General features: G+C 38.4%; 2 protein-coding genes across 5 annotated transcripts in view; one reads left to right on the top strand and one right to left on the bottom strand.

Moving 5' to 3' along the window:
- Positions 1–4,063, top strand: part of AASS (aminoadipate-semialdehyde synthase) — a 57,436-nt gene extending 53,373 nt beyond the window's left edge. Inside the window, exons 22-24 of the mRNA XM_036905646.2 lie at positions 526–614; positions 1,155–1,331; positions 2,603–4,063. Coding sequence (XP_036761541.1) covers positions 526–614; positions 1,155–1,331; positions 2,603–2,721 — 385 coding nt within the window. The 3' untranslated portion in view covers positions 2,722–4,063. The remainder of the gene's footprint in view (positions 1–525; positions 615–1,154; positions 1,332–2,602) is intronic.
- A 9,089-nt stretch (positions 4,064–13,152) lies between these two features.
- The window catches only part of PTPRZ1 (protein tyrosine phosphatase receptor type Z1), a 160,128-nt gene continuing 149,740 nt past the window's right edge, over positions 13,153–23,540 (bottom strand). For all 4 annotated transcript variants that reach the window (XM_036905647.2, XM_036905649.2, XM_036905650.2 and 1 more), the window contains 7 exons: positions 22,311–22,404; positions 21,934–22,007; positions 20,537–20,665; positions 19,619–19,765; positions 16,526–16,668; positions 15,659–15,794; positions 13,153–14,117 (listed from right to left, as the gene is read on the bottom strand). In XM_036905647.2, the coding sequence (XP_036761542.2) occupies positions 13,977–14,117; positions 15,659–15,794; positions 16,526–16,668; positions 19,619–19,765; positions 20,537–20,665; positions 21,934–22,007; positions 22,311–22,404 (864 nt within the window). In that variant the 3' untranslated portion in view covers positions 13,153–13,976. The remainder of the gene's footprint in view (positions 14,118–15,658; positions 15,795–16,525; positions 16,669–19,618; positions 19,766–20,536; positions 20,666–21,933; positions 22,008–22,310; positions 22,405–23,540) is intronic.

Raw genomic sequence — 23,540 nt, 5'->3', positions numbered from 1 at the left:
TAGCCTGCTGTAGAGAGATTCCCGTATACCACGTATGTGTGGGAGATAAAAAGTAGATACAGAGAGAACTCAATAGCAGTTAGAACTGGGGAAATACTTATTTTGTGACACTTCTACACAGTTCCAGAGAAAGTTGGAATTTTTCCCTCCTACAGGAGATCTTGCAGTCTCCCTGCAACTACTTTAAAGCGTTGATTCACAGGACCATGGCACATTATTCTGGTGTCCTTAATGTGGGAGAACTAACCTGTAAATCAATCTCATAAAAGTCTTTGCAACAGTGGAGACTTACAGTGTGTCAGTTCTGCTCCAAGGAACACTGCTTCACCCAAGTGTGGGGATGATTCTAAACATGAAACATTACTACCATTATTGTTATTTTACAATTTAGGAGAGTCCTATAACTTGGACTGTTACCTTGCGATTTTTCCTTTTCAAGATAAAATCCAGGGAGCTCCCTTCTGCTTCCCAAGTGAGAATATGTATAGGACTTGAACTAATGCAACCATCTCTTGTGTTTCCCAGGTTGGGCTTGCTTGGTGATGAACAAGTCCCTCGGGCAGGGTCTATAGTGGATGCACTCTCCAAGCATTTGGCCATGAAACTCTCCTATGGTAGGCCTAAGTATTAGCTAAGCATTCCAGAAGAATTGTAAGAAGCAGTCAAGTCAGTACAACCAGCAAACTTGATTGGAGGGCTGGAGCCAAGCAGTAGGCACGGGGAAACATGGTCTGAGGGAAGGAACACTTGGCTATTTTTCCAGAAGGAAGAATAAGAGAACTACTAATTAAGAATGAATTTGGGTAATATGGGAAAGGAAAAAATTATTAGTTTTACTTTTAAGTTTTCATGCATTTTGGAAATACTGCAGGAACAACTTTGGGAGAAAAGTGGGTGGTCTTTGTAGCAATGCCCTCATGCCTGTGACTAGGCTGTAAGGGTACCAACCTGGAGAGGAATGCCGTCAAGGGCATCATTTCCTTGAGGTTTTCACTTGGTCTTTGGGCTAAAAAGCAGCAGAGATGGTCGCCTAAGGACCATCTACAGTGGGAGAGGAAAGTTGCAGGAGCAAAAAGGGAGGAGGCGGAGATGAAATACCATATTGGAATTGTGATGACGGTGGCATTTACAAATATCTGTTGCTTTATTTTGAGGCCCTGGAGAGAAAGATATGATTGTGATGAGAGACAGCTTTGGAATCAGGCATCCTTCTGGACATTTAGAAAATAAAACGATTGATCTTGTGGTTTATGGGGATGTCAATGGCTTTTCAGCTATGGCTAAAACCGTGGGGTTACCCACCGCTATGGCAGCCAGGATGTTGCTCGATGGTAAGTTCCTTCGAAAACTGAGTCTGTCTTCATATCATTTCCAAGTTATTCAGTGCCTGGACATCAAGTAATTACTCTTGGGTATTACTATGTTATTTATAAAAATGAGCCATTTCAGAAGATCCAAGTGCTGGCTGACAGGACATCACCTTGTAGTGAATAAAAACCTGGGCTTTGCGATTGGACTTTTTCTGTCCCAATTCAGTCATGAGACAGCTCAGAATGTCTGAGCCAGACCTCCTTCATCTTTAAAGTGGGGCTGTTCATTCCAAATTTATAGGGTTACTGTGATTCTAAAGTGAAATAATACATAAAGCTCCTACCACAGAGGGGGGGCCCCCAAGGAATGTTAACTCTCTTTTTTTTCTTGGTTTTTCATATTTGGGGTGGTAATACTGAAATAGCAGAGGTATTCACTTCAGGACTTCAAAAAAAGAGACCGTGTTTTATTACTTTTGATATCTCAATATATTATTAGCACTAGATAAATATTTTAGACAAAATGAATTCAAATTTCAACTCTCCACTCTCCCCTGAAGACCATACATGTGTTCAGTAAGCCCTGTGTCTGAATATCCTACCTGATTGGGTCCTTATGAAAATGTGAGGGGAAGAAAAACATACACATGTGAAAGAGAAAGAAAACATATCCACAACAGCATATCAGTTAGCATCAAATTAGACTACCTACTTAGTTATAGTCAGACTACCTACTTAGTTATTGTCAGACTACCTGCTTAGTTATTGTCAGACTACCTGCTTAGTTATTGTCAGACTACCTGCTTAGCTACTGAGGAGCCGGAGTGAAGAAGGGATGAGAGGTGAGGCCATGATGGCCTTGAGGGGAAGTGCCCAGACTTCCTCACAGAGGCCTGTGCCATTACCAGATTGGTTTTAATTCATTCTGTTGGTGGTGTATTTTATTTTATTTTTTAATGACATTAGCACATAAAGCAGACCAGGTAGGTTACTTTACTTTCTTACTATACTTTATTCTCTGTCTGTCTTGACAGTAGTTAATGCAGCTCAGTATATAAAATCTGACACTGGCCTTAAGTCCAGCTCTGCTTTCAATCTAAAATTAACCTGTTTCCTTACAGAGTGTCAATTAAGTAATAACTTAGTAGAGGACATTTAAGCAGCTGTTTTTAAAATGTCTGGGCTTCCAGCAGTTCACTGACTCTGAGCTTATTGCTATATAGACTCCTACTGTGGAGATTCCCCTTTAATACCACCTTTAAAATGGTAACTACAAATTAATTTTCTTCCAGGTGAAATTCAAGCTAAAGGCCTGATGGGGCCCTTTTCAAAAGAGATCTATGGACCAATATTGGAGCGAATTAAAGCGGAAGGCATTACATATACTACGAAGAGCACTGTCACATCATAATTGAGAATTGTATTTTGTTCTTATCTTCCTGGGCAATGCAGCTCTGGACATTTGTGCAACAAACATGCTTGCTAATGTGCTGTTTTAAATTATAAACCATGACGTGTTTTTAATCAGTCAATATAATGGTGTTTTTGAAATATAAACCTCTATTTTAATATGAAAACATTTGGAACAGGAGATGCCAGTGATTACCAGAGAACTTTAATAATTCTACATATATTTTTTTCATGTGTATGTAAAGAGTGATAATGATTGTGCTATTTGTTAATTTATTGTACAACCTTTTTCTTACAAAAATATATTTTCCTATGATCAGGAGATCGTTTGATCTAAATTTTTTTCTAAGAAGAAATTTCCTCATGTGGCTATATTTTTGTACTTCTCAAATTGATTCATTTAGATACTTTTAGATCACCTATCTATAAACCTTTGCAGTAATGCCATTTTATGCCTTTTTTGTAAAATTATGACTTATTTAGTAAATTACATTTCTTATAGTTTTCTCTTGAGTGTTTGCAAAAGGGAATAGGTAAAATTAAATAAAAACCCATATGATTACCTCAACAGGCACAGAAAAAACATTTAACAAATTTCAAAATCTTTCATGAAAAAACCTCAATAAACTAGGAATAAAATAGAACTTCTTCAATCCAATATAGAGCATCTGTGAAAAACCTGTAACTAGCCTCATACTTAATGATGAAAGACTGAAAGGTTTTACCCCTAAAATATACACAAGACAAGGATGTCTGCTTTTGCTACTTCAACTTGTACTGGAAAGTCTAGCCTGAGTGATTAGGCTATAAAATGAAATAAAAGACACTCAGATTGGAAAGGAGGAAGTAAGCTCTCTCTCTTCATTGATGGTATGATTTCACATATCAAAGTACAAAAATGCTCTAAGAAAACATTAGAAATAACACATATTAAAATAGAGATTTATATTTCAAATCAAAATCAAGTTTGCTATCTTAATCTAAGAAAACAAATTTGTAATAATGTAAAAAAGAATAAAATAGGAATAGGTTGAAAACAGAAATAATCCTCACATTTATGGTTAACTGAATTTTGAACAGGGCGTTAAAACAATTCAGTGGAAGAAAATGATCTTCATGATGGTGCTGGAACAACAGGATATCTACATGCAAAAGAATTGCCGGATCCCAACTTCACAGCACATATAAAAATTAAATCAAAATGAACCAAAGACCTAAATTTAAGAGCAAACCTGATAAAGTTTTTAGAAGAAATCATAAGCATACATTTTGAAAATCTTGGATAAGGCAATGATTTCAAATGAAACCAGAAGTTACTAAGCAACAAAAAGAAAAAAAAAACCTTCAGAATTAAGAACTTCAGTTTTGTTCCAAGGATCAAGAAAGCAAAAGACAACACACAGAGTGAGAAAAGTTTTTTGCAAATCATATTATCAGGTAAAGGAGGAACTTGTATTTAGAATATATAAATAACCACTATTAATATAAGGACAAAAAGTCCAATTCAAAAAAATGGACAAAGGATCTGACAGCTCTCCAAAGAAGCACATGAAAAGATGCTCAAACATCATTAGTTGTTGGGGAAATGCAAATCAAACCTACAATGGAGTACCACTTCATACTCGGCAGGATAGTTATAAATAATGAAAAAGATAATCTGTATTGGTGAAGATGTGGAGAAATTGGAGCCTTCATAAACTGTTGTGGAAATGTAAAATGGTACAGCTGCTTGGGAAAATAACAATTCTTCAAACGGTTAAACAGAGTTATCATATGACCCAGCAATGTCACTCTTAGCAATAGACCCAAGAGAAATGAAAACATGTGCACACACACAAAAACTAGTAAACAAATGTTCATAACAGCATAATTCATAATAGCCAAAAATCATAACAAGCCAAATGTCCATCAAGTAATAAATGAAAAACAAAACGTGGCATATCCTAAAATAGAGTATTATTTGGAGGTAAAAATGGAATAAAGTACAGATACATGCAACAACATGGATGAACCTTGAAAACATTATGCTAAGTGAAAGAAGCCAAACTGAAAAGGCCACATATTGTATGATTTCATTTATGTGAAATTGTCTGGAATAGTCAAATCTATGTATGGAAAGTAGATTAGTGGTTGCCTAGGCCTGGGGAGCTTGGGGGAAATGGGAGTGACTGCTAATGAGTTTGGGGTTTCTTTTTGGGGTGAAGAGAATGTTGTAGAGTTGTTTGTGGTAATGGTGTCATAACTCTGTGAATATCCTAGAATAATCACTGAATTGTATACTTGGAATGTGAATTATATTTCAAGTTGTTACATAAAAAGTTTACATTATAAATAAAACTTTTTTTTAAATCCTAGGGATAAAGCATTTCCCTTTAGAGATATAAACTAAATACCTGTTGAACTTTCTCAGACTGAGTGCCTATCCTGGAATAGGAAACTAATTCTGCCCTTGAAATAAGCAGGTATTATATGTGGGGTATATGACAGTTGAGAAAATATCTGTTATTTGAAAAGGATCAAAGTTGATTAAAGCCTAGTCCCACTTGTCACAAATAATAGATGGAGATCAATAATCCATTAACATGTAAAGATATTTCTGTTATGGCAGTTTTTTCTTTTTCTTTTTTTCCAGAACATTGAATTCAACACAATCAATAAATACAACAGTGTCACGGAGACAGGGACCTTGGGTTTAGGCAGAGTAGGGTGAGCGGCTCTGGAAAAAAAAAGCAAAGCAAGATAATTACAGTCAAAACAATGTAACAATGTGCAAAGAAGTCCCTGTGGAAACTCTGTGTTAAGCATTATGCAAAATCAGAGTCACACTAATTCTCTAGGGTAAAGATACCAGACTAGAATACAGACATTCTTCAGTGAGATCAAAAGGCCAAGAGTATCTTGGCCTGGAATGTTTGTTTCACAAATAAAGAAGAGTATCTCAGCATAACCTGTGACTTCACAGTATTAGATCATGATGCTGTAAAATTTGCCTTAGTCTGCTAAAAGGCCCAGCTTATTTTTAACTGTACCTATGTGCTGTTTTTTTCATTCTGTAATCCTAATCAATCTGCAACCTAGGCAAAAGACTAATTTGGTAGGCAGTCTCAACTATAAACATCCCAAGCAAGCAGACAACTACTCAGCTCACTTTGGGGGCAGGGCAGGCAGTCTTACAACAAGTCTGCACCCCTAGCCCTTTACCCCCCATTCCTGAAAATCCTCAACTGCGCATAAAACCCCTAGACAACGACACAACCATAGACTCTCTTGTCCCCTCCTGGCATGAGTCAGGAGCTCGGTCCTCTCACTTTATCTCTAAATAAAAGTCTCTGCCTTACTCTCCTACCTTGAGTGTTTGCGAAGTTCATTCTTTTGCTCCGTGAACAAGAACCCCGGCATCATCACCATGATTCCTTCTGTAACCTAGAAGAGTGCCGGATGGAAAGGGGACTAGGGTGGCACTTAAGGTAGGAGGGGATTATTGTTAAACTCTCAATAGAATGGACTAGTTTCAGCTTTATGATAACAATGAACAATAAAAGGGATGTGACTGAAGAGCTGTCTAATGTCAGTACTAGCGGTAGTGTTGGGAAAGGAAATGTCAGTAAGCTCGAATTAAAATGAATGTAATCAAACATCGCATTGGCTCTCAATAACAGTTTTCCAGCAGAAATTTAATAAAGGTGGTAGTGTGAGGATCTGGGTATCAATGAGTAGATTATAGTCATGAGCATATGGCTGTTATCAGGGGTCAGCAAACTTTTACTTTAAAGGGCTAGTTAATAAATATTTTGGGTTCTTCAGGCCCAGAGAGTCACAACTGCTCATTTTTGTCTTGTAGTTTGAAAGCAGCCACTGGTAGTACATAAGAGTGGACATGACTGTGTGCCAATACAACTTTATTTACAAAACGTGGCAGGCAGACCTGTTCCTTGAGTCATAGTTTGTGAACTCCTGGTCTAACTATTTTGGTAGATTTAATGCTTGTATCTTCCAGATCTTTCTACCTCATTTGGTTTCTTCCAGATAATATGCATATTTACATTGTCCACTTTTCCTTGTCCTAGACTCATGAGACACTAGAAGAGGCTGAGACACTGAGAAGCAGTGTGGTTGGTTTTGCAACATGCTAGCTGTTTCCTTCTCCATAAAATGATAGCAGTTGATCACAGGATGGTTATTTATAAAGGTTAATGAGATAATATAAGAGAAAGTGGTTGTAGGGTGGAAAGGACCTGAATAGTCATTTGGTCAGGTTGCTGATTTCACAGAAGATGTGTCTCACAAAATTAAATGACTTGCCTAAGGTGACAAGACAATAGTGAAATTTGATCATTCAAAGTCACCTAAAATACTTGATAAAATTTGGGAAGCATTCTGATTTATAAAACCTCTCTTCCTATTGGTTATTAGGGCCACTAGTATAACCCATATGGTGCCTTTTTGAAAAGTAAAGTACTGCCTCTTCAAGAAATTTCTGTCTGTCAAAAAATGTCGTCAGGTATGTATTTACTGGAACAAAACACTTTACTACTATCTGATGGAACATTGTCATAATAAATATCACATTAAATATATGTCTGTACAGATAATATTTAAGGTCTATGATGTGATTAGCTGCCCTTTAGATATGCATAATTTTCACAGTCACACAGAGTAGCTAATCTTATCCTTGTATGCTGTAGAGATTAGCTTTCTTTACGTGGTTTACATTTGTTGATTGTTTGCAGTGGAACCACATTTACGAGACCTGAATTCACTAAATTCACAAGAAAAGCTGCCTGTTCTAGAGCAATACTTCTTAGTTACTGACACCTAGTCTAGAAACTTCTTTATCCAATTTGGTGTTAATGCTAACACTCATTCTTAATTTCTGTTAATTAGCAAGAATCATAAAACACAGAGTCCTAAGCTGCAAGGTTAGCAGGTTTGTCTCTCTCCTTTCAGTTGGTGTAGTCAAAGAGGCTTCTAGGGTTGGCCAGGGTTGTGTTGACTCACCATGTGAACAGCATGCCTGGGTAACACGTTCATAAACCCTGGGAATCCCACTCCCAGCCTGAAGCTTGAAGAGACCGCATTGGCACTGCTCTCGCCTTTGTTTGACTGGAGATGACTGGGCTGCTGCCAGGCACAATGAAGGCAGCAGCCAGGCCCTTGGCTTCAACACTGAGTTCATTTCTTCTGAGCCAGGGTCTTGGTGAATCTTGCACAGGGTGAATGAGCTCCCATACTTGATCATAAACCTGGCAACTCCAATTCAGAAAAGCCATGTTTGCCTTTATTAGCGAACTATTGATAAAATATTATTTTTTCACAAGTTGAGAGAGATACTTGAACGGAGTAGAAATCAAATGGGCGTTGGGAGAGGAAAGAAACTGGAAGAGGCTATAAAATGTGGAGAAGGCCAGGAGAAAAGATGAAAAGATGAATGATGATTACTTTAATAATGTTAAAAAAAATTGAATATTTTGGCTGGTAAAAGTGGTTCTATTTAATTTCTGGTCTATGAAATGTGAGATTTAACATTAGCTGAAACTGTGCAAATGGCGGTCTTTCTGAGCCTCTTACTCATCTGCCCATATGCTCTGTGATGACGTTCTTCAGCTCTCTGTCCTGACCTCTATACATGTTTTCTCGGGGTGGGTGCACACAGCCCACCCCGTGGCGTGGAATATCAGCTCTGTCTCAGATGAACCCCAGACTTTGTCACCTGAGCTTCAGAGTATGTATGCAGCTACCCACTACACATCTTTGTCTGGGTATCTCCCAGACTTCTTAAATGCAATGTAGAGTTAAGAGTTTATAGTATAGACCAGTGTTTCTCAATGGGGCCACCCCCCTGCCCCCAGCCATTTGTTCTGCCTGATCGCCTGTCTCAGGAGATGGCAACCGATACCTTCCTTGCTGCTCTGGCTGACATGCTTGATGGTTCCTTCCTCTCACTCCCACTCGGCAAGTCGAGGCTTCTTCCTCTCCCCACTGAGTCCCCTGACTCATCCTCTCTACCCATAGACAAGGCCGTTACCATCTTTTACTTGGATCATTGCAAAGCCTTTTATGTGGCCTCGCTGTATCCAGAATTACGCTCCTGTTGTCCATTCTCCTCATAGCAGATAAATTAATCTCTCAAAACTATAAATATGACTGTTCCGATTCATTTCACTACTTACAGGTATTGTCTGGGATCATCTACCAAATAAACCATTTACACTTAAATCACCATCTCAGGTTCTGCTTTTATGGGAACTCAAACTAAGATTCCAATGTATTTTAACACCTTTCATGAGGTCTAGTATATATATAACAGTATATATAAAATCCTATGTGTATATAGTATTGACCCATTTAAAAGCCTGGTGCCAAGGTGTGGTAAAGGTGGAAGTGGAGGTGAGGGAAGGTTGTTAAAGGCTCTACTTATGTGTAAAGCAGTTCTAGGTTAAAATTTAGGAGTTGGCTGGCAATATTGAAGAGGCATATTTTTCTCTTCCATTTGTTGCTTCTTAGGGCACTTGTTGAAATTTCTCCAAAGCATGAGAGTAGGTAAAGAATGTCATTTTGTGATGTTTGAATCAGCCCTTACTATCAAAATCATTGCACCACCAAAGATTGAAATTATGACATGATCACCATTACGGGGTTCTGGTAAGGTCAGCTTTGTGCTTCTAAAAGATTGCTTTGGCCACAGCACTGAGAGTGAATCAGGAAAGGGCAGGAGCGTGAGATAGTTAGAGGCCACTATGGCAGCTGGAGACAGATATTTCAAAGAATGAGAGCATCATTTAGGTGCTTCTCCAGGCTGCTGAATCGGTGTTAGGAGCAGGAAACAGAAACCACCCTGGGTGTTTTAAAGAGAATGGCAGACAAGGAAGTAGGGGCAAGAACTGAGGCCCCTGAGCCGTGGCTGGGACGCATACTAGGAAGCTGCTATCAGAAGTACCTGCTTTTCCTGCCGTGGCTGTGACTTACTGGTTCTCAACTCAGGACCCCAGAATTCTGCTGCAGGAACCCAAATCTCTACAGCCTTGCTCACCAGCAGGGGCAAAGAGGGCAGGAAGATGGGCTCTGTCTTATTTCTATCTTCTAAATCTTGTGTGAGAGCATCTGTAGGGTGGCCTGCAAGTCAAGAAGCATAAGCAAATATATAATAAATGGCTTAATGTTACGTTACAGTGCGTGGCAAAATATCATCATCCATAGATCCGGACTTTATGGCTTCGCATATTTGGTGGAACATAATTCATATCCAGAACTCTCCCTGAAAAGGAGGCTGGGGAATATAGTTTATAGCTTTTTAGGCTTTGGCATATAAGAAGTGTTCTAGTTCCTATCACTGTGTAACAAACTACCCCAAAATGTAGTGACTAAAACAACAGCCATTCATTTTGTTCATCCATCTGCAATTTGGGCATGCTTGGTGGGAACAGCTTGCCTCTGCTCCACCCATTCTCACTTGGGGTGTGCTGCTGGGAGCTGGGGGATCCCTTTTGTGACAGCTTGCACCCAGAGCTGGCAAGGTGGTTCTGCTGTAGCTGGAAACAGCTGGGGCAGAAAGCCAGGACCGTGGTTTCTTTCCCTGTGTGGGTTTTGTCGCAGCGTGCTGTCTCTGTTCTCCAGGCAGACCTCCCAAGGGAAGCAGGCAGAAGCTGGGTTGAGCCTCAGAAGTCACATAGCTTCACTTTTACTGTGGTCACAAGTCCACCCAGATTGAAGCAGAGGGACCACACACCCCACTTCTCAATGGGTGAGTTTCAAACAGTCACATGTTGGGTGGAAGATATTGTTGGGCTATTTTTGGAAAATATAATCTGCCACAGGAAGGTTCCCTGGAAGGCAAGTGACATATAGGGGGATTCTGTGACTCCTCAGTCATGGCCCAGTTACCAGGCTTTCCTCTTTGGCATTAATTATTTTCTAACCATTTCATTGTTTTCTCCAAGTGGTTCTCTGAACCCTTTCACGTACCCCCATGAGCTCAGAGCTGGACATGCTGTACAGACAAAAGGTAGAATGTTTTCATTTACTTTCTAAAAAAGCCCAAGAAATGCAGTTTTAATTTCCTGCACCCCTTTAAACACTTGAAGTAAAGGTGTTGTAAGAGAGTTTTCTAATTTGATATTTTCATTAGGACAATTAATGCTGTAGTTTTCAATACACAGCTTCATTAAACAAGTTAGCAACAAGGAAAATAATTATGTGCATCAGTTTATTTCTCTGTGTGGATAATTCCAAACTGAGGCAACTCCCCCTAGCATCAAAGCAAGATAATAGGAGTCTGAGCGATGTCGTGAATGGCACATCCAAAGTTGCAGAGGCGAGTATTATGAATGAGCATATTTGGGAAGTTTTTCAGTGGTCAATTTGTGTCTCTTGTGGCCTGGTGGAAGGAGTCACCCTGATGGACTGCTTAGAAGTTCTTGTGAATGTAACCAGAAGTTTCACTCTTAACACCCATTGTCTTTCTTACCCTCACTTCCAAATCTTGTTTTTCTTTTTAAAAACGATTACCTTAAAAAAACTTGTTAACTCTAATTTAATACCAAGGATGTCTAGGTTCTTAAAACTGGTGTGATGTGTTTCATTTATATGCTGTAACATTTAATACAACTACTCTAAAGTACCAATATTACACTAATGAGGAAACTTCTAATACACCAGGATATTTTGCAATTAGCAAGATGATATTCAATAATGGTTTATAATGAGTGTGTTTTATTTATTTTGAGAAATGTGTAGCTTTTTCCACTTTCCCTAAAATATTAATTTTAATTTTAAAAATGCTTAATATTTCTGATTTTATGTGCTATTTGTACATAAAATTCAATTTTAATAAAATATCTTAAAGTCTACTGCTTATAAAGAGATCTTATTGTCTAAATTGTGTACATTGGAGAAATGGTCTAAGTGATTTTACATGCTAACAAATTAGGGGGTTTCAGATCAGAAATATGACAATTAAGATTCCAGTCATATAATATTGAGTAGAACATGTAAACATTAAATGTTTGTATTAATTATATATGAAGCAGCTGCCATAAATTTTCAAGGAGTAGCATATGGAAACTATGACGGACTTCATAGTTTTGGTACATTTATTACAATTTGTCTATAAAATGCTTAATTGTCATACATGTTAGCATAATTACTTTCTCTAGGAACAGATTCTGCAAGGTACCTCACTAATAAATAACCATGAAAGAAAGAAAAAAAGTTCTGTATCCCTTCAAAGGCTGTTAGTTCCTGGGACAAAGGCTAAGGAAAAAACAGACAAAATTATTAAGGTGGCATGTACTCTTGGTTCAGATTAGTTTATGATTAGACATGGTGGGTTATGCGGAAACAAAGCTGTAAAACGACAGGAGATAAGGTTAGAAAAACAACCAAGGAATCAATTTTAACCTTGTGGCCTTCCTCCCAGGGATTATGAGAAAGCAGCACATTATTATTATTTTTTGTACCCTATAAAAAAGCAGTTCTTACTAGCATTTTGTGATTTGTGACACTCTAATTTGTTGAACTTTTTCCTGTTTCATATCTCTTCATAACTACTGCTCTAAAAGAAAAAAGAAAAAGGAAAGATTTGGTGAAAATTTCTTAATATTGCTTGAAGAAACTGGAGGCTCTCACCATTGTTGCTGAAGAGCAGTGGTTCTCAAACCTTAGGACGCGTTGGACTGCTGGGCCTCAGCCTCAGAGCTTCTGGTATAGACCTGAGGTGGGAATCTAGGATTTCCATTTCTAACAAGTTCCCAGGTTTTGCTGAGGCTGCTCGCCTGGGAATCACACTTTAAGAGCAACTGGTTTCTATGAAACTTGTCCTGGCCTCCTGCTCTGGGATGCTGAGTTGGGCCTCCTAGGAAAGTCAGCTCCTTTAGCAAAGTCAGCTCGTCACCCCTGACCCCCTGTTTTCCTGCACGGCGGCCCCACAGAGCTCGTGGACCCTGACAGTTTGCCTTGACAGAGGGCGACTTTCCTTTCCCCACTCTGGGCTTTATGACCTCCTGGTCCTGTTTGTTGATCCCCTTGGCTTCCAAACTAGCTTAGCTGGCTCCTGACTGGCAAGTTCGGCTGCTTCTCACTCCTAGCTTAGTTCCCGGCATTTCTTGGTCCATGCTGTTTTCGTTCCTCAGTAATGTCTTAATAGCTCCCCTAAGCCAAAAGAAACATACAGTGAGTGGTTCAGTTTATTAAGTCGTGAGGGCCAAATATGTTAACAGCAGTAGTTGTGCAGGGTCAGTACTCGTTGCTGTGTTGTACTAAAAAATGTACAATTTTGTGAATTCCCCGTGTGCTTCAACGCACAGTCTGGGAATCACAGTTCTGTGCACTGTCCCATCTGATCAGCCTTTTTTCACTTCCCTTTTCCAATGTGGGACCCACGGCCACAGTTTTCTGCTACACATGTCCCAGCTCACCACACAACAACACACATAAATCAATGGCAATATTTATATTTATTTTTGCAATGCCTTGGATAAAAACCATTTAAACAGCGTTGGGTACAGAGTTATTCTCATACAAACGTCTTTCGGAACAAATGTCTATTTTCCATAAAAGTTAAAGTTACATGCTAAAACAGAGTTAATCACTGAGATAACACAAAACAATATCAGAAGACTTGAAGAGTAAGACCAGAAAATGAACTACAGCATTAAACTAAACAATTACACAGAACTAGAAAATGACTCAGTAGTAAAATATAAAAATCTACAATTATAAATATAAATTTGGTCCATGGAGACACTACAGCAGTATTTACAGTTAAGTACCAGATTATTCCTACTTTAGGTGAATACTGCAGTTGTAAATGTTGAACATCATACGGAACAGAGTGTTTTATTTACAGTATACTATATTAAAAGTTACATTTCTAGCAAACCTGATGATTGCTACAAAGACAGCTAAAAATTTGACACTAAAAACAAACATGTTTTCTGTAGTTGGGAATTCCTAGTATCTACGAATTGAAATTTTCTGTTAAAATCAATACAAGAAAAAAAAATGCCACAATTCCATCCTTAGAAATACTGTAAAATTCAATCATTTTAGTTGAAACATAGTAAGTGAATTACAAGAAGTTCTGCAGAAAGGCACACATTGTTAATGATGTAAATTTGGCAGCAGAATCCTATGTCATGAAAGTTACTGTCAGGTGATGGGAAACAAACAGGTAACAGAAGAACTGAACTGATTTTCCTGTCTGACTTTAGCAAGGGGAAAACAAGGGTCAGATACGGACTTCCTGCTCCCCCTTCTGTGCTAAACTAAAGACTCTAAGCTCTCGGCTATAATTCCATCAGGCAAGGCCACACCGTTACTGTCCAGAGAGGTGGATGGATTCTCTTCCTGTCTCGTACTCACAAGACTGAGGACGGCTTTGTAGAGAAACTGATACTGTTCCTAGAGAAAGAGAACGGGAGGTTATAAACACAGAGCTCAGTGAAGACATATGTTGGTAAAAAGAAGGATTCCTTTGGCAGTGTTCATGGAAGGCCATGTGTTAAGGGTTCTGTTATTCTCTGCAGAGATACACTATCTATATTAATGTCTCTTTCAGATTAAATTCAAAGTGGCTTTTCAACTGACCAAAATTCAATGACCTAGAAAATCAGCCCATGTACATTTGCCAACAGAAAGCACTCCCTTCCGATTTTTTTACTTCCTGGAATCAGGAACTGTTGCCGATTTATTAACTTGTGTGTGAATGCTTGGGCACCAGGCACCTGTAACCCACTTGGAATAAGTTACTCATTCTCCTTTCGGCTGTTATTATGAGACCCGTTGGGTTTGTCCATTTATGGAGAGTGTCAGGAAGGACTGTGCTGCCAGTGAGGGACTTGTCAGAACACAGGCCTTTGCCCAAGTACTCCTCACACTTTGCCAGCCTGACTGTCCTGCGTCCTGCTCTGAGCAAAGGTGAACATGTGCTCTGTCCTGGTCTCACAGTACGGACGTGGAAGAATAAAGAGTTTTCTCTTAACGGATGCCAACTTGGGTGGTGGGGTGGGGTAGGCAGCTGCAGAGAACATGAGCAGGTGACGAGCATCACAGTGGATAATCATCAGGACCACATGTGAACTGGTGCACCATTAAAGGCATTCATGAACCAGCTGTAAATTCAATCTCCAGAAAGCAATTTCATACAGAACAAGCTTGATACAAGTCAACAGGCCTGAATGACTCTTTTAACAGGGGTTCCTCCTCTGAAGTGCACATATGCAAGGTGACCTTGCCCTCTGGCCAACTGGTCTGGGCTGGAGGTTTGTGAATGGATCCTCTATAAGGACCTCATACAGACTAGGCAGCTGGAGGGGAGTCTATGTGCTCTACATCCCCCGAGGCTGCTCTCACTGGGGCATTTGCACTAAGTTCTCTATTTGCAGCCTTTATTGCTATAGTAATAAAAACTTCCAAATTATTTTCAGAGTTGAGACTTTTGTACTGTGTCTTTCTCCATTGTACAAGTCTCTCTCTTTTTAAAAGTATCCAAGAATTAGCCATTTGTTAAATTCAGAAATTGAATTTGGCTTGAAAAAAAGTGAACAGTTCCAATGTTTAAGTCTTTGAGGTCTGTCTTCTGACTGTTCTCTACAAATAGGAAGAACTTGAAATCCAGGAAAATAACTTATAATTTGTTGGGTAAGTCATGCAGTTGGTGCTTCTGCTGAGGATATTTTTCAGGATTATAATAGGTCTTGCAAAATGGCGCATAAGAGATTAAAAGTTTTTTACCCATCAGTTTTCTGGAAGATAAATTTTAAATGTTTATTGTTTACTGTTTCAGTTCTATCGGTCAAAGAACTTGTAATTCAGTTTGAAAATTATGAGTTAATTTTATCAGCTGATGTGATCTTTTCCGATAGATGATAAACAATTGGGGCAGCCTCTAGGAAGTTAGGACTCTAGCAGTGCAAAGTTTGGTTCATTGCTCTATTACTTACAATGTCAGCAAAGACTCCTGGCCTCATCAGATTGATCATCTTGGCTACCTGGTAAACATCCATGGAATTTTCTTTTTCCAGTTGGTGCATAAGGGTTGTCAGAGCACAGAAAGTTCCTGCTGTCACTCCTCCATGCCTTGAAGAAAAAGAAGGGATAGAAACTCCATTCAGAAGCATCAAACATACACATTTGGAACTCACAGAGTATATAGCCTTGACATATCTAGCAGGAACACTGGACTTTTTAATGAACTGTCTCTCTTTATTGTGCATAGAAGTATGGTTTAACCTGAAACACTGGCAAGTGTTCAGATATTAGTAATGGGATACTTTATAGAAATTTAATATTTGCTTATGCATTTGTTATTTTTATACTATGCAAGGGCCTGGCAATACATCAAAATGATCTCAATGAGGTCATAATAGATATTATATAATATGTATAACAAAATTTCAGCATGTGCATTTTGTTCACAAAACCTGGAAAGATCTACTGGATAAAGATTCCTGTTTCTGGTAAATAAAATACATATCAATTTTGCTCCTATCCACTGAAGTCAATGGCTCTCTAGTTAGCACCAATAAAAATTCAAGTGCTAAAACACTGACTCATCACCTGAAAGTTCTCAACATACAGTGCAAGAGCAAATTCTTGTGATCACGTACCCACCTTCTGCCTTCAACAGGAGCGCCAAGGGAAGTGAAAAAAACAAACTATTCTGTGTTAACTTTGTTCCTAAGAAGCAGATAATCCACCCCGGCTAAGTCACTATGATAGGCCCAAAGCATTAGGTTAGTACAGACTGTAGAAATATATGTACACCCAGAAAGTGCTCAGGCATGAAACACCTAAAGTGTAGAACTCACTCATCATGAATGATCATGGGCCCATCCCTGCTGGCAGCTTCTTCTTTGATGATACTTATAAGTTCAAAAGTTTTGCTAATGGGGCTATCTGGATTTGGCCATTTGGGACACTGAAAATGCCTCACTTCAAGTACATAATCATCCTGTAAGAAGAAAGAAAAAATTAATGTTTTTAAAGAGTCATATTGGTTAGTGAGTTTGTCATGGGTGGAATAATTGGGGAAAATCAGGAATCACGGGAAGGTAACAAAACCTGATCGCACATGCGCGTGAGCAGCAGTACCTGCAGTGGGGCCTCCATCACGGAAGGAAGAATTGCAGGTGCCACGTTTGCCATGTCTAGATATAACCTCTTTTTATTTTAAAAAGAAATCTTATTTGTGGGTTGGTTATGCCAATGAAACCTTGAAAGTATGTGTCAAATATATGTTTGTGCTGCTAAAGTTAACCTTACAAAAATAAATCTTCAGTGGTAAAATTTGTTTTAAAAATAGCAGAGACTTTTTCAAACACCAGCATTACTCAGGATTAATTAAGGGAAGAATGACATGCATGACACAGTGGGGAAACTGCGGGCAGGGAGGATGAAGATGAAGATCTAAGTTCCCATTCAGTCCCAGTTCTGATTCTTGCTTAAGTGACCAACCAGACTATGTGACTCTAAATCCCTTCGACCTCTGGCCCCCAGTTTCCTAAAGTGTACTCAATAAAATGCTACATTGAAAAAAAAGGCAGCAAAGCCTAAATTTTACATGGAAGTGCATGGAAGTGCAAAAGTCCAAAATAGCGGAGATACTCCTGAACAAGAAAAACAACATAGGGGATTATCTCATTAGAGGTCAAGAAGTTATAAACTAGAAGAACTGAGACCCTATAATTTCAGCAGGTGGATGGACAAAGAGACCAAAGGAATAAGACAGAGATTCCAGAAACAGCAGATTGGCAGAACCACTTTGGAAAATAGTTGGCACTACTTAATAAAGTTGAAGGAAGTTGAAGATGCTCATACACAATGGCCCGGCAGGAGAATTCCCAGGTATACTGTGAGAAAATTGTGCAAGTGTCTAAAAATATTCATAGCAGCACTGTTTGTAACAGAGAAACAACAAAACAAAGCACAACACAAAACAAACAAAAACAAGTACTCCCACAAATGTAGAACAGAAAAAGTACATTTACAAACTGGAATGCTAAACAGTGGAAGTAAATGAATTAGGATTATGCTCAACGACATAGATAAATCTCAGTGACATAATGATGCAGAAAACAGAAAAATCTCTGAAAAAGATACATAATATAATTTATATGTAGTTAAAAAATCATCAAAAGTTTACAACGTGGTGTTAAGGAATGCAATGACAAAAGATGAATTGTAATGTAACTCAAGAGAGCTAGAGCGGTAAGCATGGATTCAGGAAGGGGCTGCATCTGGAGGGAGGAAAGGATGAATGGGCTTGGGGGGCATGTGAATGACTCCTAAGGTAAAGGCTGTGTTCGTTTACTTGAACTGATTGTATCATTTTCATATCTTCTACATATTTTATGACTATTATCTTTTATCTATTCAATCTTTAATAAAGTTTAAAAATAGGTCCTATTATAAATAAATAAATAAAAGCCCCCAGCTGGTGATTTCAGTAGTTTACTCCAAACCTCCAGGACACTGAAATGAATCCTGGTCTATAGAGAATAAGCCTTCACCTCTCTACCAACCTCAAATGTTACGGGTTTTTTTGTGGGAAATTGCCTAGACATGTCTGAAGTTATGGAACTTCCCACTTCAGTCTCTCCTTCCTGCTTGACTCTTGTCTTAGAAACACCACCCATCCCTATGTTGGACTCCTGAGTGATCAAGGTATCCATTATGGCTGATTTGCCGAGAGGACACATGCTGAACTGGAATCAATCATGAATGCTTATTCTGTAGTTTATTTTCTACATAATACCAGAAGAAAAATTGTGCCGGTTATACAAGCCTAAGGTAGGTATTAGACATGATCATAATCAGGATAATGAGTAAGACAAGATCATGGGTCTCTAGTGAATACTGCTTTCATAATAAACTTTTTACAGAAAGTGATGGGAGGAGAGCACGAGACAGACAGATCTGAATGGCTGCGTCTGGAGCGTTTAGGGAGCACTTGCAGGTGGAAATTAGCACGGAGTGTTAAGTCTTCTCAGGGACCACAGTATTCTTCTGGTTTCTACCTTTCATTTTATAAATAAGGAATAGTCACTCTCCTAAGGCCATCAGTGGGACTGGAATCAATGTTCTTTTTTTTTTTTTTAATCAAGTTGGGTACTATTCCATTGCTATATACTGCTTACACTATTATTCTATTTGCATTATCAAACGTGTATGTTTTCATCATTCAAATATTCTGGGGAATAGTGAATCTTCTTATATACACTGTATATGGTTTACCAGCATCAGAATTACACTAAAATAGGATTTAATCTTTTTCTGATTGAGAAGGTACTCTGAATATCACATGACTTATTCATCATTACTGGTATCTTTAGTATTTTACTGTAGCTGTACAATAAATTATGGACTGTACTGTAATTATATAAGTAATTCTTGACAAAGAATTCAGATGGATGCCTTGTAGATAAACAAGAGTATAGTAAAATTAGTTCATTGTATTGCATGTTTTAAAAGCATTTCTTCATTTATCATTGGTAGAAAGCAGTAAGTGTGTATTAGTAGGTAATATTTTTTCCATTTCACTTAGGAGAATACAAGTAAGGACTTGCCTTAAAACAGGATATTAAGGTTAATGAAATTATTATTTTTTTACTGTGTTTATTTGCAACTTAAGTTCTATCTGCAACAGCTTTGGAGTAAAAGAGAAATCTTTTTTACTATATGGGTAGTAACCAGAAACAGTGTAATTTAGTGATGATTAACTGTTTAATGATTATATAAGATTTTGAAAATGAAAGTGATAAGTATGGTAAATTGGGTAATTTGGGTAATTTGTATTTATAAGAAATCAGATTTTTTTTTTATTTCTAGTAAAGATCCTTAAATCAGCATACATTTAACACGTACTTAAGATGAAAAGTTTGTCACTTAAATTGTATCCATACCTGTGTAGCTTCTAAGATAAAATCTTGAATTACAAGTTTTTCTTCATTAGACAGACATTTGTGCTCTTCAGCCATAAGAGTGACCTTAAAAGTCTCACAATTTATAGGCTCATCTTTATTTGGCCAGTAAACAAATTCATCTTCTGCCTGGAGGATTAAATATCAAAGAAAATTCTAGATTTTAATAAAATACCTAATAAGTCAGAGTGTGAAATGAAGTTAGCTGGTTGCCATAGAAAACTCAACTCAAATTTTTCTCTGAATCTCAAAATTTGCTCTTAAAAACTCGAGTCTTAAACCAGATTGTATAAAATACTCAATGAAGGATAAAATATTATACTTAAGAAACCAGACTACTGTTTTGTTATCTTGCTTTCTTAGTTTATTAATAAAAATGGGAAGTTGTAGCTTCTACAGTTGATAACTGTGTGGAAAGCTCGACAATTTCCAGGGTCATTTAGAATGGTCATTCTAACATTACAGACAAGACATTAACCTTAAAGTCAAGAATATGCAAAGCCTCAATGAAATTGGTCTTTTTTCTTTTTTCCCAAGGATCCCCATAAACTGAGGGAATCTCCAAATATCCTAAAAAGTTTTATTTTTAAAAAAAGTAAACAGAAGCAGATGGACTGACTTCATTCCTCATTATAATACTAATTTTTCTTAACTGGTGTTGCAAAACGCTTAAAGTTAAGTTAATTTTAGCCTGTTTTTATTTAAAACTATAGTTTTAGCACTTTCAGACCTGGGAGATTGCATAACCAAACCAGGTTCCTAGAATAAATGTGGTTGCAACTCAGGTAATGTCAGTTCATAGTTGGTAAAAAAAAAGCACTTTGTGCACTAGACTTCTGCCTGTTGTGACTTACTATTTCTCCTTTAAGGAAAGTACTAAAAGTGACCTGAGGGACTTACCATGTTCTGCCCATCAGGAAGCATAACTACCAACTGGGCGTTATGGTCCCATATCATCCTCCAGAAATCCTTGATGGTGTGGAGAAGGGGATGCTGGGTGATGATGAATTCACTGCTTTGATGATAACCCTACAAAACCAAAGAGAAGGTAGAGAGAGGCCTGGCATACGACTTCCAACATTCAAAACACATTTATAAGCAAACAGATCTTAGGTCAAGGCAGTCTTTCTATTTTAGGTTGTATCTATAAATAACATGGCTGTTATAGCCAATGTTTATGGGGCACTTTCTATATACCTGTGTACACAACTAAGCATTTTCTTCCAAACAGCAGTACTATGAGGTAGTACTGTGAGCCCCACTTTATGGATTAAATTGAGGCTTAAGCAGTTAAGCATTGTGCCCAGTACACGGCTATCACCTCTAAAAGCAGATTTATCGAGATGCCACGTGGACCATGTCTCCTACAGTAGCAGAGTAGAAATCTAGAGGAGAGTTTGTATTTCTCACTTTCTGCATGTTCCAGTGGCAAAGTGCCAGATTTCCCACTATTGTAACAGAACACTGTTAGTGTCCAGACACCCGGCTGCCCCTCCAGGAAGGAATCAGGGAAGCACCTTGCAGACTTTGCTGCAGAAACCTGACAGCTCCTGCCATTGCATTAATATGGTCCCCCTGTTGCCGCTTACTGAAATCATGGCTCAGGTAGTTCTTCTGCTCTGGGGCCTCTCAGCTCCTATTCCTATCCCCATTGGCTCATTTGAAGAATGGCATGTATTTAGATGGATATGGATATTCCTAAATATGCTCTTTGCTGGATAAATAGAACCGTGGTTTTGGCATGAATTTTAGGGCCCTTTCATCTGCAGCCAAGCTGTGACTGACTGACCTGCACTGGAAATGAAGGTGAAGCTACTAAAGCCCTCACCCCTCTAAAGAAGATCCAAACACAGAAGGAAAGTATTGTATCTTTAGAAATTCAGGTCCCCAAAGGAGCCCAGGTTCCAGGGTAAGAGCCGTGTTGCAAACCTGGAGTGAGGATGCCCACGAGACTGGGCTTTGCCGAGGCTGCAGTGCCTGCATCTGCTCGACACTCTGCCTGTGGTGAAGCAAAGCACCTTACATGGGCGAGCGTATGTTCTGTACCTACTCATCAGTCCTGAATGGTGAGTTTGGGTCCTGCATTTACTCATCTGTCTTGCTTTAGGTTCTCCAATCCCAGCCCATATCATGGAATGCTGGTTCTCTGTTTGCTGCTGTGGGTCCACAGCCATCAGATCTGACTTACATCTGCCGGTGGTGCTGCCTACGTCTGCAGCCACTGCCCCAGGCAGCCCATGCTGGTTTTGGTGCCTACAGGCCGGTAGGCAACCGACCCAGTGAGTCCTCTGACTTACCATGATGTAGGAGGCATTGATGTAGTCTGTGCCTTCCCCACTCAGGGATGAAATGCCAACCCTTGATCTTTCCACTGGAACACAGAATATTCACCGTAAACCATCATGCACACAGCGCTCTACCCCATCCCTCCACTACTAGTTGAAAAACACAGCTGCATGTTTCAAATTGAGTTTGCTTGATCTTTAACCTTTTTTTTTTTTTTACGTAGCTTGTACTTTTAGATGAGACTTCACAGTTTAAGAGTCCATTTTAACAGCTATGTTATCAGGCATATTTAGAAAAATATGAGTGTATTGCTTTTGTCCCAAGATGTACAAATATTGTCAAATAGCCTCCAAATCATTCTTTTTTTTCAAGATTCAGCCTAACCTACCAGGGATGATGGAAGAGGTTCTGTTCTTTTCTCTGTTGCATTGCTTGAGGGCTGTAGAATAGTCACTCTGCTGTATATTTGATTGACTCAGCAGCTGAAAAAGGGAGTGAGAATACAGATAATTTCATTTAAGTTGTTCAAACACATGCACGCACAGACACACAGACACTCAACCCAACCAAGAAAAGATACTAAATATAAATATATCTGACTTATTTTCCAAGAAAATAACTCCCTAGCATATCTATGTTCTTCACCAGAATAGCCAGAAGAAGTAGAGAACATGCTGTAGTCTGATTTTCAGCATTGGAAGGATCTTCCTCCTGGCTTCCTCTGTGGTGTGCACTCTCTTAAGTCCTCCACATAAATCTCGTGCTGCAATTGGGAATAAACTGCATGATGTGTGTGTGTGTGTGTGTGTGTGTACATATATACGTATATGGCTGGATTTTATTCAGTCTTTACGTACTCCATTACATGAATAATCTATTTGCTATTTATCTCTTCCCAGTTAGTGAATGTTGAGGGTTATTTCTAAGGTTGCTTTTCTAAACTTTGTAGCAACAAATAGCCTTTGTAATTTCTTAATATGCAGGCATGTGAGGGTTTCTAAAGAAAATCAGGAGTCATCAGTGTTTAATCTTTGACAGTCTGATAGATGAAAAAGTGGTAGACCATGGTTTTGATTTGCATTTCCTTAATTACTGTGAGCTTGTGATTTTCAGTCTTCATTAACCATTTAGATTTCTTCTTTGATGACTGTCTTTTCATATTTCTACTTCATTGTCATTTATTAATTTGTAGGGGGTTTTGATGTCTTGAATGTGAATCTATAATCTGTTAAAAAAGTTGATATTATCTTTGTTCTCTTTAATCACGCATTTACAGCCAATTAATTTTTTCCTTAAGATTTCTGAAATTATGTTATTTAAGAAGTCCTTTTCTACCCTGATGTTTTCAAAATATATTTGCTAATATTTTCTTATAATGTTTATAAAACTTTGCTTTCACCTTTAGGTACTTAATCCACCTTAAATAATTTTAGTGTTAGAGATGTGTAGGGATCTAATTTTACTTGTTACTTCATGGAAAATGTCTCAGTGTCATTTATTGATTCTCATTGATTTGTAGTGTTATATCTATCACATAACAATTTCCACATATGCATGGTTTTGCTTTGGCTGATTTTTCTGTTTTTTAATACTAGTTATTATACCTTCATAATAAGTC

The sequence above is a fragment of the Manis pentadactyla genome, chromosome 7 (genome assembly GCF_030020395.1).
Source record: "Manis pentadactyla isolate mManPen7 chromosome 7, mManPen7.hap1, whole genome shotgun sequence".
Taxonomy (NCBI): domain Eukaryota; kingdom Metazoa; phylum Chordata; class Mammalia; order Pholidota; family Manidae; genus Manis; species Manis pentadactyla.
This window is presented reverse-complemented; position numbering and strand designations above follow the sequence as displayed.